The following is an 18,799-nucleotide window of genomic DNA, read 5'->3' as shown; positions in this document are numbered from 1 at the left end:
GATTTACCCAAAAGAGGGCATTAGGACGCAGTGCTCTGCCGACACCTATCTGCCCCTTTTCGTAGACCAAGCAGGAAAAATCCCTAAAGCCTCTGGGAGAACCTGCCATACAAAAATATCCAAATAACCGTCAGACAGCCCTAAAATAGCCAGCAGGCCACAGTCCAGAGGAGCGAGCATGAAGTGGGAAGACAGAGAAGAGACCAGACAACACAGGCATAGGTTCTGCTGGGCAACCCCTTCTTAAGAGGCCAGGGAGGCGAGGCTGCAACCTGATAGTCCTCCTGGGCGTGGGTCTCAAGGGGAGGGAAACCCTGTACGGGATAGTCACGACCTGGGGAGAACATGGTATCCCCATAACCCACCTAACCTCAACACACCTCAACACACCTTCCTATCCCCCCACACCTCCCAAAACTTCCCCTAGTATTCCTATATGTTTATGGCAAACTGTCAGTATAGGAAGTACTGGGACGAGGAAGCATGTGAACTCCTCAAGGGACGTGTATCGCTTAAATTCTGGGACGAAGAAGAGGTGCGGAGCAATGAAGAGCGCCCTGCAGAAACAAAGTAAGCACTCTAGTCCATATGAGCAAGTCGAAAGCCAATGAAACTTAAAAAGAGAAAAAAAACTTGAGAGGCAGTCAGACCCTCCCTGGAGAACCCGCGAGTGAGGAGGAGGTTCTGCTGGAAGAGAAGGTGTAGCTGCTGACACGGACACGAACAGAAGAATCCAAGCATCCCTGCCCACTCCGCTGTCCATGGGGCGACCGGAAGGGTTGAAGGGGAGAAGCCCAGGCAAAAGGGAATGCTGAACCACGCGGTCGAGAGAAGATTCACAGCTTGGGTCCATTGAAGGGCTGCAGAGCCGGGCGGGCAGCGCCAGAACTAGAGAAGCCGAAAGGAAGCAGTCGGAAGCTACTGGGAAGACAGACTGACGAGAAAGAGCAGGAGCTTTCATAGAAAGTATGGGGTCACCCGAGATAAAAGGGGGAAAGCAAGAAACCCCTTCAGGAGGGAACCCTGAGCTGTAATATAAGAATGTTTCGGTTAAAAAACAACTGGCAGGATAGGGAACCAGGTATAACGAAGACCAGAGAGAGTGGGAGAAACTGGGTTGGGGACCCACAGTGGAAAGATGAAAAGTTCCTCACTTACGCATCTTCTTCGTGGCAATGCCTGGCAGGGCAGTTTACCAGGTCTGCCCATCTGAGGCTCATGAGGAGCAGAGAACATAGGAAAGGCCAGGGAGGGAGTAATTCCCCCTGACACCATGAACTGTTTTGTAAAGCCTGTGAATGGTCAGGGGGAGGGAGTCATCCCACCTGGCATTGTGAGTTGCCTGAGAAAGACGTGGGGAAGGGAAGCATTTGACGTGGGGAAGGGAAGCATTCCCGTCTGGTACTGTGCCCTGCATACCAAAGCCTGAGAACGGTCAGGGGAAGGGAGGTTTTCCCCCGACAGTGTGAACTGTATACTAAAGCCTGAGAAAGACCAGAAGAAGAGAGTTATTCCTGTTGGCATTGCAAGTAGCCTGAGGAAGGCCAGTAGAAGAGAGCCCTCCCTCCCCCCGGCAGTGTGAACTGTGTTTCAGAGTCTGAGAAAGACCCGGGGAAGAGAGATCCCCCCCCACCTCGGCATTTTGAGTTGCCTGAGAAAGGCCAGGGAAAGGGAGACATTCCCCCTACCACTTTGAAACAAGAGCAGGATAACGACCAGGGAAAGGGAGACATTCCCCCTGGTGCTGTGAAACATAAAGAAGGTTAGGGGAGAGGATACATCCCCATGACACTGTGAACCAACGACCAGAGGGGAGGGAGTCATCCCCTTGACTGATTGAACTGCCAAACCCGGTGTGTGGAAAATCAGGGAAGGGAGGCATTCCCCATGGGATTTGAATGGGAAAGCTAATTTAAGAGACTTTCTTTTCTATTTAAAAAAAATAAAACTTTATATATGTTTTATCAAACAGAAAAAAGACAATCGCAAGTCAAAAACTCACTCTGCCCAATATTGGGACAGGTAACGTGCGTCAAAACAACCCCGTCCTCCCCGCCCCCACCCCCCTGCCTGCTGCAACACAAAGTCTCACTTCTAATCTGTACTGCGTCTCACACAACGTCTGCTCAACAGTGTCCCCCCCGGTGGTCAACTTGGGGATGATGAGGAGGAGGAGTCGCTTGTGGAGATTAACAAATATGCTACATAGGGCCCCCAGATGTCCGGAGGACGAGCATGCAATGATAATGTTTCGATTAACTCAGTCTCCACGTCCTGACAGTAGAGTACATCTCTACGCCACCCTGTAACCAAGGGAGGCGGGCCCTGACCCCAGGCCATGGTCACCCTCCTCCTCGCCAGGAGCAGCAGAATGTTTGCTAGTTTCCTCATTGCAGGTGTCAGGTGCTTGGTCATCCCCAGCAGCGTAACTGTGGGGATAGGTGTTAGTTCCTCTCCAATTATCGCTTCCATAGTTCCTCTCCAATTATCGCTTCCATCTCCTGGGTGACTTGTGACCAAAATTTGGACAACGCCGGATAGCTCCAGGCAAGGTGGAGGAAGTCTGCAGCTGGTTTTCCGCACCTCTCACACTTCACCTCCGACTCTGGTCTGTGTGTGCACCTTTTTAGCTGGAGTGTAGTAGGTTTGTGTAGATAATGGAAGTGGATAAGCTTAAACCACGAATTCAGAGCAACCCTCTGAGTTTGATTGAGTACGTATGACCATTTTTCTTCGGGGATGGTAACCTGAAACGCCTTTTCCCATCTCTCCTTTGTGTGCAGGTTTTCTGATGTCGTGTCTGTTAGGAGGGATCTATATATTGAGGATACCAATTTACCCTCTCCCTGTGCTTGTATCACGCCCTGGAGCAGTGCCCATGTTGAGGGTTGGCACGGGAAAGAGGGAAATAGAGTTTGGATCGCATAGCGCAATCTGAAGTGTATGAATATATCTAAAGATGAGGTGCTGCCTCTCTCCTTGGCCTGTTGGGGTGATAAGAATGTTTCAACGACAAAGAGGTCGCCAAGTGACTGGGTTTGTGTTTTGTCTGCCCGTTGAAGGAACACTTTCTCATTTGTGAGGGGTATCCCTGGTATGAATTTAATTGGTAGTAGCAGCAAGTATCTAATTGTTACGCCGTATTTTTGGGCTATCTTTTTCCAAATTGCGTAAGTGGTTAGCACCACATTTAGTGTGGTGTATGGTATCGATTGTTGAATAATAATGACTGCTCTTAATAGATTGGGTGATGCCAGGGCCCGTTCAATTTGTACATGGGGCCTGATGAAGTAAGTAGATTACCAATGGCTCAGAATCTGCGCTTGTGTGGCCCAATAGTATCGTTCTAGGTCGGGGAGCGCGAGCCCATCCCTCCTTGTCGGGAGTTTAAGCGTCGAGTATGCCACCCTTGCCGGTTTACCGGCCCAGATCAACTCAAGGATGAGACTTTTTAGCTTCCCCAGGGAGCGCCGCGGGAGTAAGAGTGGGATATTTGTGAACAGGTAGAGGAGTTTTGGTAAAATCACCATCTTAACCAGTGACGCTCTGCCCCAGAGCGTCAGCGGCAATGACTTCCATCTGTGCACCTTCTCCTGGAGTGCTTTTAATGTGGTTTCATAGTTGTCCTGGAAGATGTCTTGGTGATTCAGCGATAGCAGGATCCCGAGATATCGTACATGGGCACTTTCCCACTTGAAATTAAAGTTGTCTGGGAACTTACTGGTGTTGGGAGTTAGGAGAGATATGACCGACTTTTTCAGGCCTTAGACCATGCTGAATTTAATTATCTTGTGTATTATAGGATTGAGATTTTCAGAGGGATTTTGGAGGAATAGCACCACGTCGTCAGCGTAGAGTGAGATGATCACTTTATGGGGACCTAAAGTGAGTCCTCTATGGAGATGTCGAGTGCGCAAGCCGGAGGCCAGCAGCTCCATCACTAGCGCAAATATTAGGGCCAACAGCGGGCACCCTTGTCTAGTCCCGCGTTGAAGAGGGATATGTGCCGATTTCGATGAGCCAAGGACACTAGTTGATTGGGGCTTATTATATAGTAATGCTACTAGTTTTATAAACTGGTTGCCCAGACCATGTTGTCTGAGTAGCGCAAACATGAAGGGCCATTCGACAGAGTCAAAGGCCTTCTCGGCGTCCAGGAGGATTGCTGCTGCCTGTTGTGTGGACTCTATCGCTGCCATGGCTCCAAACATCCTCCTGATCCCGAATGTCATGTTGCGACTCGGTAAAAAAACAGCCTGGTCTGCGAGTACCAATGCTGGCATCAGAGGCATTAGTCTATTGGATAAAACTCTGGCCAGTATTTTATTATCTAGATTTATTAGGGAAATTGGTCTGTAGGAACTGCATTCCTCGGGGGGGGGGCTTGTCTTTTTTATGTAGGAGAATTATGTTTGCTTCTCTTAAGGTCTGCGGGAGAATGCCTGTCTTTAGTGCCTCTTGATACACTTTTAGAAGGAGGGGGGTTACTAATGGGGCGAATGCTTTATAGAATTCTCCGATTAGAACGTCAGGGCCAGGGGCTTTGGTGTTGGGCAAGCTCTTTATTACTTCTAGGATCTCTTCCTGCGTAATGAGGTCGTTCAGTGGTTCGTGAAGTTCACACTCTACCCAGTATAGTTCTGTGTCTGCTAGATGGTTATGTAACAGTTCAGCGTCGTTTAGTATTGTGTACTGTACAGGTTTTGGTAGTAGGTGCGGAAGGTGTCAATTATTTCTGGTTCTGTGTGGACTAGGGACCCCTGTGGGGTGTGGATTCTTTCCACCAGCATAGGTTTTCTATCAGTGGCGATTAGGCGGGCCAGGAGTGCTCCAGGACGTTGTCCCTCACCATACTGGCATATCTGATAGCCGCGGCGTAAGAACTTCACCTCTCGTTCTGCTAATGTTCTAAATTTGAGCAATTCTTCTTTGAGTTCCGCTTGGGTATGTTTGGAGTTCGTGTCAGTGCACTGTAGTTCTAGGGCTTTCAAGCGTTCCTCGCTGGCCGCTAGCTCACACCGTATCGTCTTTAGTATATCATTTTCTTTGGCTATGCACACTCCTCTTTTATAGCACTTTAATGTTTCCCATAATATCCCCGCCGAGGAGACTGAGTTTTGTTTAATGTCTAAAAAGGATGTAAACTCTTCACGCAGCTCTGCTGCGAATACCTGGTCTGCCAGCGCTCTGGGTTTAAACGCCAGTGTGGTGCCGTAAGTTTTGTATCAGGGAGGTTGCATTCAAGTGTCATTGTAGCGTGGTCTGAAAACGTTTTGGGGAGGATCTGGCAACAGCCCCATTGGAGCCTGCTTTGTGCAGAGACGAGCAGGTAGTCTATGCGGGAGCTGGAATGGTGGACTGCGGAGTGGAATGTGTACTCGCGTTTCTCCCAGTTACTGTGCCTCCATATGTCGAACAGGTTGTATGCTTTGCAAATCTCTTGCACTTGAAGGCTAGCCTTTGATGTCTGTGCTGAGGTGGACTGTGATCTGTCCCTCTGCGGATCGAGGTGATTATTGAGGTTGCCGCCCCAGATGATGGTCATTGGTCCACTTTGTGCAAGTCGTGAGAGGACCCAATCAAAATTATTGGGACCATCCACTTTGGGGCCATATGAGTTTATGAGTGTGACGTCCTGCCCGGCTATGATGCCTTGTACCAATAGGGCTCTGCCTTCACTGTCTTTCTCCTCCTTCTTCAGGCGGAAGCCAACTCTAGGGTTGATGATGGTGGCTACCCCTCTGGCATATGACGAGTAAGAGGAGAAGTAGCGATGGCAGCCCCAGTTTAGGGCCCAGGGGTGTTCCTTTTGTGGGGTAAGGTGTGTCTCCTGTATCATTGCCACATCAATTTTGTGCCGTTTGAGAAACTGCAGGATCTTTCTCGTTTTTGCAGGGATGGTGCCTCCCCTAATGTTCCATGTTGCTGCCTTGAATCCGCCGGGTGGGGTCTCTGTTCACGGTGCATGGGTTGGGATCCGACCTGCAGTGGTCTGTCGTGGAGCAGCGGGCTAATTGTAGGCAGGTTGTTTTTTCTTGAATTAGGTGTCACATGCGGCAGGAAGAGGCAGAGCAGGGCCGGGGTCAGCCAAAACGTAACCATTACAACTTTAATGAACAGTACCTTACACGGACAACCCCCAACTTATCCGTTTGGTTCCCCCCCAAAGTTAACATAATGCTGCTGCGCGTGGGGTGCTAGCGACCCCCCAGAGGAAGGTGCTCCTTTTCACTTGGTGTGTTATATCCTGACATGTGGTGTCGCACTTCATGGCTGTTTTGCGTTGCTTCTGCGGTTCATGGAGGATTTCTTTCAGCTCGTTCCCTTCAAGAGGTTGCCAGACCACTGTTTGGAGCTGTGCAGCCTTGCTTGTCGAGGAATAGGGTGGTCTCTTCGGGTGAGTTCAAGAAGTGGACTTTCCCTTCAAACTGAATCCGGAGTTTTGCGGGGAAGAGCATTGAATATGTGATTTGGTTCTCCCGTAGCCAGTGTTTGACCACTGTAAAGGATCTTCTTTGGGCCTGGACTGATGGGGAGAAGACGGGGAAGAGTTGAATTGTGTCACTGTTGTATTGAAGGGTCCCTTTCTCCCTTGCCAATCTCAGGATGGTATCTCGGTCTTTATAGTTCAACAGTTTAGCAATTATCGGGCGGGGGCGCTCCAGGGACTGGTTTGGCGGTTGTGATGCTGTGCGCCCTTTCAATCACAAATAGTTGAGAGATAGCTGTGTCGCCGAATAGGGCTCTGCACATTTTTTCCATGTGATCTTCCATTTTGTTGGGTGTTGCTTGTTCCCGGACTCCGATCACTCTTAAATTATTGCTGCAGGATCACCCCACTAAATCCTCGTTCTTGGCCATGACTGATTTCATTTGATTTTCGAGTGTGGACACTCTTGCAGTAGGCGAGGCCGCGCCGTCGTCCAGGTCTGAGATTCTTTGTTCAGCATTATCCAGTCTGTCTTTGTGTTTGTGCAGGTGATGTTGCAGTAGGTCTACCTTGGACAATAGCGTATCCATTTTGCTATCTAGGTTCCCCATTCCTGTTTTGAGATTCAGGAGGATCTCACGGATATCCACCTGCTGCTGGTGCTCGTCATCTTGTTTGCCGTGGTTGAGCGGGGGTTCCGGACAGTCTTTCTGTCTCAGGGTCTTAGATGCAGGTCCAGAATCAAAATTGAGTTTCTGCTGTGATTTATCGTGTTTCCCCATCTTGGTGCTGGACCCGGCGCCGCCTGGCGCCACCACAATGCGTGGACCACAGGGAATTGGAGTTGGGCCGGATAACAGCCGCATTTAACACAAGCTGGGGGAGAGATCCTGTGTGACTGGGGTGTCCAGCGTGTTTGTTTGTTTTTCTGGCGATTACCAATGAGACCGCTTTGAGGGGTGGTCTCAGTAGAGAGCTCTGCAGTCGTAAGTGGGGGAGAGAGCCGGCCTCGCAGTACAGTGCTGTGACCCCCAGGACGCTAGGGTGCGCAGAGTGGAGTGCCTTATTGCTTCAGGCTCCAGGTGGTGGGGTTCTCGTCTCCCTGCGCCTGCCACCGAGTGCTGTGAAGTTGGGTTGTCTTGGTGCCCCTAGGGCTAAGCAGGGGGACTCTCAGTGGCCGCTAGAACACGTCCCCAGGGTGCCCCATGCGTTGGAGGAGCTTAACTGTGCTGGTCTTTGCCCCTGGGGCGATCCTCAGGTTCTTGCCGGTTGCCCACCGAGGTGGTGTTGGGGTTGAGCCTGCTCCCAACGCCGGCCCCCGGGTATGCTGTCCTAGGAGCTGCTTGTGCTCGGATGGGTGGCAGTGAAAGGCCTTGCTTTCCCAGCGCTCCGCTCCCTCTAGATGTTACTTTAGGATATTGGGGCCGTCATATGAGCGCGGCTGAGCACCGCAGGGAGGCTGTTCGTTACTGCTTCCCCCCGCGGGTCTGCCACGCTCTGATGCGCTCCTCCCGCACACCTCTGTGTATGCGTGTGCAGTCGCCGGGCCCCTGTTGCGCTTCTCACCTCCGGCGGGTGGCCCCCACCAGGATCGGCTGCTTCCTTGCTGTCTCAGCCCCTCCTCCACCGCGGCCTCACCACCGCGGCACCCCGGCGTCTTCGCTCGCTGTCGAGGCGCCGCCGTGAGGGCCGCAGCGAGCCCCGCCCGCTTCCTTCGATGACTCTTCCAGCCCAGCTGGTCCCTTCTCGTTGCACTGGGACGCCGGCACCCGCGCGTGCAGGGCCAGGGGTGGCAATCTTCGTTTCTTCTCAGGGAGTGGGGGAGGGCACCAACCTCGGCTCCGTGGGCCCTGTCTGGTGTAGGCCTCTGCTGCCAGGCGTACCGGGGCTCAGAAAGAGTTAACCCCTGAAATTTCAAGCACAGACTGCGCGGTGAGTCCTGTTAAGATTGTAGCTGTCTGGTATCCACAACAACACGACAGGATTGCGGCGTTTTTTAAGGAGCTTCCAGTGAGCTCACAGAGGAGCCACCATCTTGGGTGGTCCTCTAGCGCCCTCCTGTTCTTCTTTTCTATTTTTGGAAGAACCAACCCAAGGAGGCCTTTGAAACGTTTGTTTTGTTTTTCATAAAGACCTCTTCATCACCAGGAGGTGAACCTCGATCCTCAGTCGAGAAGAAGGGAGTCATACTTCTGGCCCAGGCAGGTCGACTTTATCTTTAGTTTATTTCTAAGTGTAAGGGATAGAAGTAGGTTTTGACACAGGATGGTGGACTATTACTTTATGGACATTCTGACACGAGCCTTAGTATTTTAGTTTAGGCAGGGAAAACCCTTTTAGAGATAGAGATAGGGATAGGTTTTCTCTTTATTTTCTTTCTTTACGACTAAAAGTCTTTAGCAAAAAACATGCTATCTGTGTGTCAGTCTCCCCCTGCAACACCTGAGGCTGCCAGATAGGTAGAAACCACAAGAGCTGGGGGAAGAGCTTCCAGGCAAAGAGCGGGAGACCTGCAAGAAATTGAGGGCGGAGCTATGGGATGGAGAAACCGGTGCTTAAGAGGAGAGGAAGAAAGGCACAGAAATATGGGACAGAAGCAAGGGAAGCAAACAAACGATAGGCTGACTCGGAGATGGCCTAGAACAGAGCCACGAAGATCCACTGCAGAAAGTTTCTAATCAGGTTCTTCATGTTCACCCTGTGTATTTATGATCCAATCCCATCATTCTTGAGTCCTTTGTTTGTGTCACTACCCGAGGTGTAATCCGTGGTCCAACTTAGAATGTTGTAAGCGTTATCTTAATACTGGATTACTACTCTCAGGTCAGCAGGCTATTTTTTCCACTCAGTTCCCATTCATGCCCGACTTTCCATTCCTGGACCTTTCCTCCTCAGAATCGTTCCTCTTTTCTCCAGAATCTTGATGGTTAATGACAATGTGGGATCAAGCAGTCTACTTTACTGACATCCCCAAGTGAGTCTCTCACCTCAAATTATTCACTATCTCATGGTAAAATGGAGACCAGCTCAGTTTTAACACAAATGGTTAAAGATTGCTTCAGATCCTTGGGTTCTACAGGCGGTCAGTGGATATTGCATTGAGTTCTCCTTCCTCCGGTGTAAATTAATTGTCAGTTTAGAGGTCAGCATCATGGCACAATAAGGTGCCATAGAAGATATTAGCTTAGATTCAGATTAGTTCATCAGCAGCTTCTTCCTAATACACAAAGGAAACCGATCCATCATCAACCATTGGGATTTCAGCTTCTTTTTTCTGTGCAACTATTTTAAGGTGATGGGAATTCATACAATCAGGGGGCAGGTTAATGAAGTGAATCCATAGTGATGCCAATCTGATGGTGCCTATACACCCAGAGCATCAGAGGTTTCATCTATTTGTGTGGAATGACAACACTTAGAGGAGTGTTCATGTCTGCCTTTCAGTCTTGTTTCTGATTTGCAGGGTTTCACCGAGATCTTGAAAGAGTTGATGGTCGCCTCAGAGCAAGGAGAAGGCACGTAATCATCTGGTACCCAAACAGCATTATGTTCAGGTCCCAGGACTGCAGGCTGCTCATAGTTAAAGCGATTATGGCCATGTCTCTCCTCCCAGATGTTTTATCGGTGCAGAGCCATCATTAATAGACTTACTGCCTGCCTATCAAGTACAGTACATTCATGAGAGCTATAATTTACAGCTTGTTTGTCAGATAAAGACTGGCCAGCAGAAAGCAATTGATGGTAAATCAGTCATGGGGGAAGTTAATCTTCGGTCACCCTTTCTTAAGCAAAATTCCAATTCTTCAGTAAAACTGCTAATGTTGGGTTTCTTACGGGTGATGTGCCATATGCATTTTAAAGTTAAGTCCCAATTGCCGCTCTCTGTACTGGATTGTTAAATTCGTGAAGCAAAAGGTCAAATTAATGCAGGGATGCCAATTTGCTTGACAAGTCCCATTTTTTTCAAAGTTGTGCTTTTTATCCATATAATTCAAAACGTTGCCTACTTATTCCAAATAATAAATAAGCAAGCAACCATAATTAAACTTTCTAGACATATCCCAAGGGCTGTACGTAGAGTTAAAGGCCTGAGCACTATTATGACCCGAGCTTGAGGAGTCTAGGGAGTACATTAAAAAAAAAGAGAAGCAATCTGGGGAAGAATGGTTGCTGGTAACTAGTTATCTCCCAGGAACCACACACAGCATGATGAGGAGGGAGGGGCCAGAATCCAGCGAGGTTGCTGCTGGGTGCAGCCCAGCAGCCACTGCGCCTGTGGTGGGTGGTTTGCAGAGAAGCCAGACTACGTCTGCCAGGTGCGGTCTGGCAAAGATTCGATAAGGAGGCTGAGCCATCCTTTGCTCCACCTCCCACCTTAATGAGGTATGTAAGAGTGGGTGTGGGACAGGGGATTCGCCTCTCTCCTTAATGAGGTCTGGAAGAGTAGGTGTTGGAGGGGGATTCACTGCCCAGGTTTGGTCTGTCAAGTGCGGCTTGGGCAGACTTGTATGCACAGGAGGTCGGGTTCTCAGCGCAGCGCTCTTAGATTAAAGGGAGCGCCGCACTGACAGTCCCACTGCCAGCGACGGGACTATCAGCACCACGCTCCATCTTATCATGGAGGCATGGCACTAAGAGCCCAGCCAGCGGTGGTGACTAGTGGAGTCACGCAGCTCCCCCTGCCATTGGCCAATTTCCAGGCCTTTTACTGAATTTCGGAGCCATACAGGCTCGTTTGGCCCAGAAATGGGCCAATAGGGGACGGCAACCACATTCCCCCAGGTCATTAATGACAATATACCCATCCCATAGCAGAATATAGTGTGTCACAGATGGTCTAAAGAACTCCCAGAGATGTTTTAAGGGCTTTTATTAAAGTAATATGCAGGGCGCTAGGACTGACTGTCCCTCATGCTCTAGTCTAGTTGAATAGTTTTCATCCCTAGCTCAGACGGCCCTTTCCCCCAGTTAGTATATAGGCCCTCATTGTAAGTTTCCCGGTCTGGAAAAAAGTGCCAGTAACAGCGGTTACCAGCACCTTTTCCAGACCGGCAAACTACAGGTCTGCTGGTAGGGGCAGTGAGCTAGTTCAAGCCCCTACTGGCAGATTTTTCACTGAAGCACCAGCACCGCTAATAACAGCGCTGGTGCTTCACTGATCCGCCGTCCGGAATATCCCAGAATTACCAGGATATCAGGCGGCGAAAACGGTAAGCGGAGGTTGCCGGTTACCGGCAACCTTATAATGAGGGCAATAGTATCATTGAATGCAGTCTTCCTTGCTTTCAATTAGGTACTAAAAGCAATCGCCTAATCGATCTAAGCTCCCTCTTGGACTTTCTAATCTGGGCCAAGCTACCAATGATGTTTGTTCCAAAAGGAGTGTAGGGGTGTTACATACAGAACCTCAAGCCCTACTCTTGCTTCTTGCTTCTTTATTTCACCCCCATATGTTCTGCCACCTTCTGCTCCTCCTATCCTCACCCAAACAACCCACAACTTCCTGTTTCTATCCCTCTTGTAATTCTCCCATTGGACTTTTGGCTCGGACCAATCTGACCCTGTCATCCTCACCCAGCAAGTGCCAGAAAAGACAAAGTTTACAAAAATGGGGATATGCCCAGCCCCTTCTTCTGTGCAGGTACGTTATGCTGTGTCAATGGTTACCCGCATTTCAGAGTGTCCTAGTTCATGTAGCATGCTGCGTTGCAGTGAACTTCAAATCGGATAATAGTCCTTGTATATAATTGTTCTTTTATAACACGCTTAATACAAGCGAGTGGTTTCAAAGCACGGGATCGCGATTTCAACCCTGTGTCGCGCTGTGTTGTCTTTCTTCCAAGACAGACGCGTTGCCCCTGAGCTATCCTTCCTCCCCAATGAATATGACTATGAAGGCCACTCTGTGTCAAGGCTGCATTGTTTGTTCTGTATCAGCGCTGGCACGGGGTCAGTGCGCTGTGCACCCCGGTCTCGGGAGCTGGTGCAGAGCATCCCTGGTGGTTGGGCAGGCTCTCCATCGCCTTGCTTACCTCCCCTCTCTTTTGTTGCTCTCCGCTGGGTGACTGGAATCCACTGGCATGAGGAACTGGTGGATCGCAGTCTTGTGGGTTGTCAGCTGAAGCTTCAGCTACCTTTTAACTAGCCTGTAAAAAAGAGGAACAAACTGGCCAGTATGCTTCTCAAGGCCTATGGGTGATTCAAAGTGGTACTGCAAAGAAACATACAGGCCCTTGGGGATGGGTTAGGAACTGGGCTCTTCCCAACTTCCACCTTTCCACCTTGCCTCTCTGTGGTAGATATGGGTCTGGATCCCAGCCTGGTAGGCCTCCTATCCCAGGCTGAGAGGGACCCGTACCCCTTTGACAAGGTCAAGTTATGGACCTTGTCACAACTGTCATATCAAGTTGTACTGGTGCCAGATGTAAATAGGATGTCCAGCCCTTCCTCCTTTTCTTTCATTCTGTCATTTGCAGCTCTGCGTGTATAATTTAAAAGCAAAACGAGGAGTACTTGAATGCAGATAAACACACAGCACCACTCACACCAGACATTAGGGATTGTTACATAGTTGCATAACGCCTCTAGGTGTTCTGGAGCGAATGTTGCGTATAGTGCTTGGGACATATTTCTTTTTACAGCAGCCTTTCTATGAGGGGAATCAGTCCTCAATAAAAAATACTACAAGTGAGCAGTCCATCCAGTTTAGATGTTGTGTTTTCTTAGCATTCTGGTGCCTATAGTTCTGGATTCATAGTGGGGAAAAGTATACTGTACATGTGCAACCATGCAAAGAAACAAACAAGGCTGGGACGTGGTATGAGGAAATCTAACTCTGCCCCCCACAACCACCATATGGAATAAGTATTGTTGGGAAAGTAACTACAGGTCTCAGAATACAAACTGCTGTTCACTAAACAGCCAGGGATGAATTGATGGAGGGATCATACACGTCATGGGGGCAATTTAGCAATACCTAAAGCTTTGCTTTGCTGGAACGCAATCCCCACTATTTGGACCTCATACCTCATGACCTAGTGAGACTCCAAGGCAGGTGAAATACATCGTTTTTGAGGGTGACAGCCCATTGGAAAATACAGTTGCCATGATTCTGCTCGTTTTTCAGAAATTGGTGTAAACAAAAGGAATAAAAGTTAGATAACAAAAGTGGCCATTAATTTGTGAACATCACGGATCTTCAAAATATTCCTTCTCAGAAGTTATTTTTCAAGTAGACTGCTGTTATGCAGCTAAACAATCCAAGTTATTCCACTTTCCCACGCATGTGGAAAATCTCATAATTGCACCCCTGATTTTCCTAGCCAAGATAGGACCATGCAGTATAAAGCACTGGACTCATATCTGTCCTTCATTTCCCCTGGAACCAAGGGATTGGATCTAGTAGATTAAGTTTATGGTAAGTATGCTTTTCACAGGAGTATTGCGCCAGCATTTTTGTACATTATAAAAAGGGCCACCGTTTTTATTCTTTCTTCATGTCTCTAATGGGTGCTGTTCGTACTTGGCATGACCTCCATGAATCACAATGTTCTTCCTACTAAGATTTGTATCTATGATTTAGAGAATTCACACACATGCTTCTGCAGCAGGGACTCGACCCACTGATCTATGTGGCCATCAACAGTCATGCATATTAAGGTTTAGGTTATAGCATATGTCTGAACACACAGTTCTAATCAATGGCTAAAGTATATGTAGATGTATGTTTTCAAGGCATAAAATAAGCAGTGTCGCATAGCAATATACTATGCAATTCTGTAGGTTTGCTCATTGAAGTGGCACTTGTGCAGCAAAGCTAGCTAGTTAAACTACCCGGTTCAATGAAAGCACAACTCACACTGCATTCCTCTCTTGCCACCAGGGCTCCCTCCACCCTCTTCTCTGTGGTCACTGCAAAGAAGCTAATGGAGCGAGAGTGCAACAGTAACCACCTCCTCTGTTCTTAAAAGTTCCAAAAGTCTGTGTGGGAGTGCTAGCCAAGAAATGTTATTTCTTGTTAACATAATTGCAAACCAGGAACAAGGAGTAATATGGATGATACTTTTATTAAGCTACCTATATTATGTTTGGCAAAGACGAGTATGTGTTTACTTTATCTTTTTTAAAACAGTCCTGCAATGCCATTCCTAAAACCAAGACGTTGTTACATAATGCATAATTACAGTATTGCTACTGTCAAATATTGCATGGTCCCCAGGTTGTTCAGTAAAGTTTAAGTTAGTTTATCTAAATCCCATATTGTCAACTATATTTCATTTTGTTGGGGAAGGTGCATGATATTGATGAAAATTTTTGAAAATGATCAAAAGGCCAAATGCTTTTGATGGCAAACCTAGTTCTGTGATCTGCAGGTTGCATTCATCTGTGCAACTAGCGTGCAACCCATGAGCTGATCCCAAACTCTTTGATATCTTTTCTTCTCACTATGTTGCTTTATACCAGCTACCCTGAAAGTGAAATAGATGCAAAATACAATATTGTATCTAGTTTGTGCAGTTCTCTGCCTGCAACGCCATCTACTCTGCTTAGCCTCTTACTTGAATTCCTCTTACGTAATGAATGTACAAAGCTAATTGGATGTTTATGCAAACTAGTGATCAATAGTTTCATCCAGTCTGTACATACACAGATCGGCTGCAATACCATACATTGTAGTTAGCCTCCAGAGCTTACATTGCCCTACGATTATGATTGCATTATATATTAGCCTCTGCTGGAAAGATCTGGCCATTCTGGAGGCTTGGAACGCAAGCAGAATTTGCAAGTAGCTGTTCGCATTTCATGCGTCCTGCTTCTCCTCTGCCCAGCCTTCACCCTGTCCTTTGAGGCAGTGCCCCAGGCCAGAGTCTCCATTGTAGCGACACACCTCAACCCCCACACATACCTCCACACGCTCACCTGTGCAGCTCCTGGCCCAACTGCCGGTCCTGGAAATAGTTATTTCCAATTACGGACATATGTGTAGGGAAGCATGAATTGCGCAAATCCTGGTTCCCTTAAAAACTAACAAAAAGCATTAGCACCCAGACAATAACTGAGTACTAATAGCGATAAATATCTCTTTCATGGGTGCGCAAGGGCTGAAATGCTGTGCTTGGTCCTACGTGGCTCGAGATTGAGGGCAGTTAGCGGTGATAAATCAGTGTAGGTTGCTGATTTTGATACATATACAGTGGTTTCCCCTGCTTTGCATTGTAGTGTGGAGCCGGCAGATACATTTTTAAACCAATTACTTTGCTGGATTGCCTTGTAATAATTTTGTAGATAGACATTTTCTGTTGTACCCTTTTGCACATTCAGACGGAATCATACTTTTTTGTAATCCTTTGGTTGATTTAACACATAGTACTACTGTAGCTTTCGAACGACAACTATGCAGAAAGCTTTGAGAAACGATGTAAAACCAAGGATTGGATGGGAAGATTCATACATGGTTAGTACCAGTATGGAGTTATTTCCCATAGAAATACCCCATACTTGTTTCTTGTCACTGCCACTTGAATCGGTGCTAAAAAGTTGCCTGATTACAAGTGGTGGAAACATGATTTAGGCCCAGATTCATGGATTCCAGGGGACTTGAAGAAATCAATTAATTCCGTGTTTGGGGAGTGGGGGAGAGTGAAGAAAAATACCTCCAAGTAGTGGACGTAACGTATTCCCTGTCCTTCCAAACTTGTAGCATAGCAGTGTGTTAAAAGTAGCAGCAATTGTGTTACTGCCAGTTTATTACCACACCTCCATACTCATAATGACCCCATTAGTCAAATGCCTGAATGACAAACTACAAAACCAGAAAAGATGGCCTAAAATCCTAGCATCTCCACTTGACCAAAGTATGTGATCCTGGTCAAATCACTTTACATCATGGTGCCTTAGTTTCTTTACCTGGAAAAAGGACTGCCTTGAAGTGATTATTTTAGGTAAGATCTACAGACTCACTCACGCATTAACAGAGTGCATTGTTGTGCTGCAATTTATGAAATAATATTGGCCGTTTTATTTATATAGTGCAGAAATGTATCCTGCTACTCATAGCTACATCAATTAAGAGCTATGGTGGTCTTGCTACAAAGCTAGTTGTGTGTTTGTGGGGGTTGGGCTTGTGGTTTGAGAGTGTGGATGCGTATTGTGTATCACAGACATGAAATGATTTAAGAGATACATCCTGCACATATAAGGCATGACAAAAAGCAATCTGACGCTACAGCACTTACAGTAACATATGTAGCTACCGTTTCTATTAAAGAGACACATTACAGTGCCGGTAGCCAACTCTTCGTGGTCTTCTTTTTGATTGGGTACACCACATATCTTGTTGGGAAAATCACCCCCTCCAATATTAATGATTACGCTAAGCCCCTGCCCACAAACTGCTTGTCCCTATCACATCCCATCTGCCCCCACCTTTACTTCAATGCCATAGTTCTGGTTTACGCCTAAGCGCCCCTCGATAGCCAACATTTGCAAGATTTGGAAATGCCAACAGCTTTGGCTTTAGTGTAAGCATGAAATAGGCAAAGGCTAGCTAATACCCATACACAAGCCACAAGTGTTTCCTTTGCCATGCCAATGCTTGTTTTTGACAGGGCTTTAGTGAAGGACAAGCACACCGCTTACATAAATACATTTTCTGAATGTACACTTGAGACATTTTAATAACACAAATAGCAATTCTACAGCTCCAAGTAGTTATTAACTCTCAGAACGGTGCTTTAAAATCATACTGGAAGGCACTTTGCGCACAAATGTTGATGTTCCTGCTTGATAAATCTGGCTCAAACAGCTCCCAGGGGGATGTCTTTGGGGTGGCAAATGACAGGAAGTGGGCGGTGAAGGGCAGGAAGTGGGTGGGAAGGCCATGTGTTAATGCGTTGCCAGTCAATGTTTGGGTAAATAACCAAATACCACCCACAATCGTTGTGTCCCTCATATTCCATCTCACTCCCAGCTGTTGCAATTGTTTCTTTTTATAGGTGGTGCCCCCCTAATAGCAAAACTAAAAAGCGGCCTCATTTGGATTATAGAACTCAAAATGCACGTTTGAAACCAGTTTATCTGTTTCAAATTGAAAAGAGGGAACCGATCTCATGCAAGTGCCTCGTTGTCACATAACAGTTTTTATTGGGTTGGTCCATTTATACCCTCTGGTTTTACATGAGAATGTGCGTGTACATTTCAATTCGAAACATTTTGCATGGCACGTCTACATTAAAACAGTCACTACACATGCAATGTATATATTTAGAACAATTACAGTGTGCCACGTAAATGCTAATTAACACATGAACTTAACGGAAATATTCCCCCCACAGTCGCGAAACATGGAGCACAGCTTAAGCGCTGGACAACTACGCTGGTCAAAATCGACATGTCAAAAAGGCTGTAAATGAGTCTCTCAGCAGTGGATAAACAGCTTCTGCGTGGGCTCTAAGCCCACATACCAGGACACAGTTGTTAGGGCGGGTTCAGACGCCTGGCAAAGTGATCATGACTACACACTGTACGGGAAGAAACCGGGCACGTGAAAAACGCGGGGACAGCGCCGACGCGAGCGGTCTGCACGCTCACCTGCACTCCTTTAGACATCCCGTTCCTCTTGAACACCCCACTCTTCAGGCGGCCGCCGTAACAGAGAGCGTGATGCTGTGGGTCTGACGTGTGCATGCCAGGCGGCTGGGCGGGGCAGGGCTGGGCTGGGCAAAGGATCTTCCAACGCTTCACCACTCACTGCAGCAGGAGAGGTGCACTTATCCGGCTGGGACGGAAATGAAGCGGGCCGGCGGCCCCCACTCGGTCTACACTGTGGGCTTGGGCTGGCGCCCACACACGCCTCCTGCAGGACCGCCTCGCAGTGTTAGAGCCGCAACCTTTGCCCTCATCATGTGGGCAGGACAGGCGGAAACAGAGGGGGCGACGAGGACATTATTTCTCCTCTACAAATAGGCCTTAACTGTGCGCCGCTATCCCTGGCACCAAAAGTCCAAGCCGGTAGACCTCCCCCCCACCACGCCCCCTCCGAAGGAGGCCTTAACAACAAGAGAAGCGCAGCTTTTTAAGAGTTGACGTGGACGCGCATCGCATTTACTGGAGGGGTACATTTAAGTGAAAATGCCAGCCTAGGAATGCAGCTCTAAGAAGTGCGGCTACATGAGAACATTACAGATTGATGACTTTACCGCAGCTGGGGACCATGGCTGGTACTGTGCCAGTAGTTGGGGTACTCGCAAACAGTACTCCCCCCAGTATCAAACCAGCAATACTTGAACGTATTCAGAACTATTTGGAAGTAATGGAACACATGTCTTAGAACTGCTGTATAAATGGTATTTCGTGTTGTTATATTGAGTC

At 47.8% G+C, this 18,799-nt stretch overlaps 1 protein-coding gene across 1 annotated transcript in view; it reads right to left on the bottom strand.

Annotated features, from left to right (window-relative positions):
* The window catches only part of LOC138467979 (serine palmitoyltransferase 3-like), a 1,171,530-nt gene extending 1,153,109 nt beyond the window's left edge, over positions 1 to 18,421 (bottom strand). Inside the window, exon 1 of the mRNA XM_069608334.1 lies at positions 18,020 to 18,421. Coding sequence (XP_069464435.1) covers positions 18,020 to 18,115 — 96 coding nt within the window. The 5' untranslated portion in view covers positions 18,116 to 18,421. The remainder of the gene's footprint in view (positions 1 to 18,019) is intronic.
* Positions 18,422 to 18,799: the final 378 nt, after the last annotated feature.

This window comes from Ambystoma mexicanum, chromosome 4q, assembly GCF_040938575.1.
Source record: "Ambystoma mexicanum isolate Mex_15411 chromosome 4q, UKY_AmexF1_1, whole genome shotgun sequence".
Lineage (NCBI taxonomy): Eukaryota > Metazoa > Chordata > Amphibia > Caudata > Ambystomatidae > Ambystoma > Ambystoma mexicanum.
Note: the sequence above shows the minus strand (reverse complement) of the source record. Positions and strands in the feature narration are given on the sequence as shown.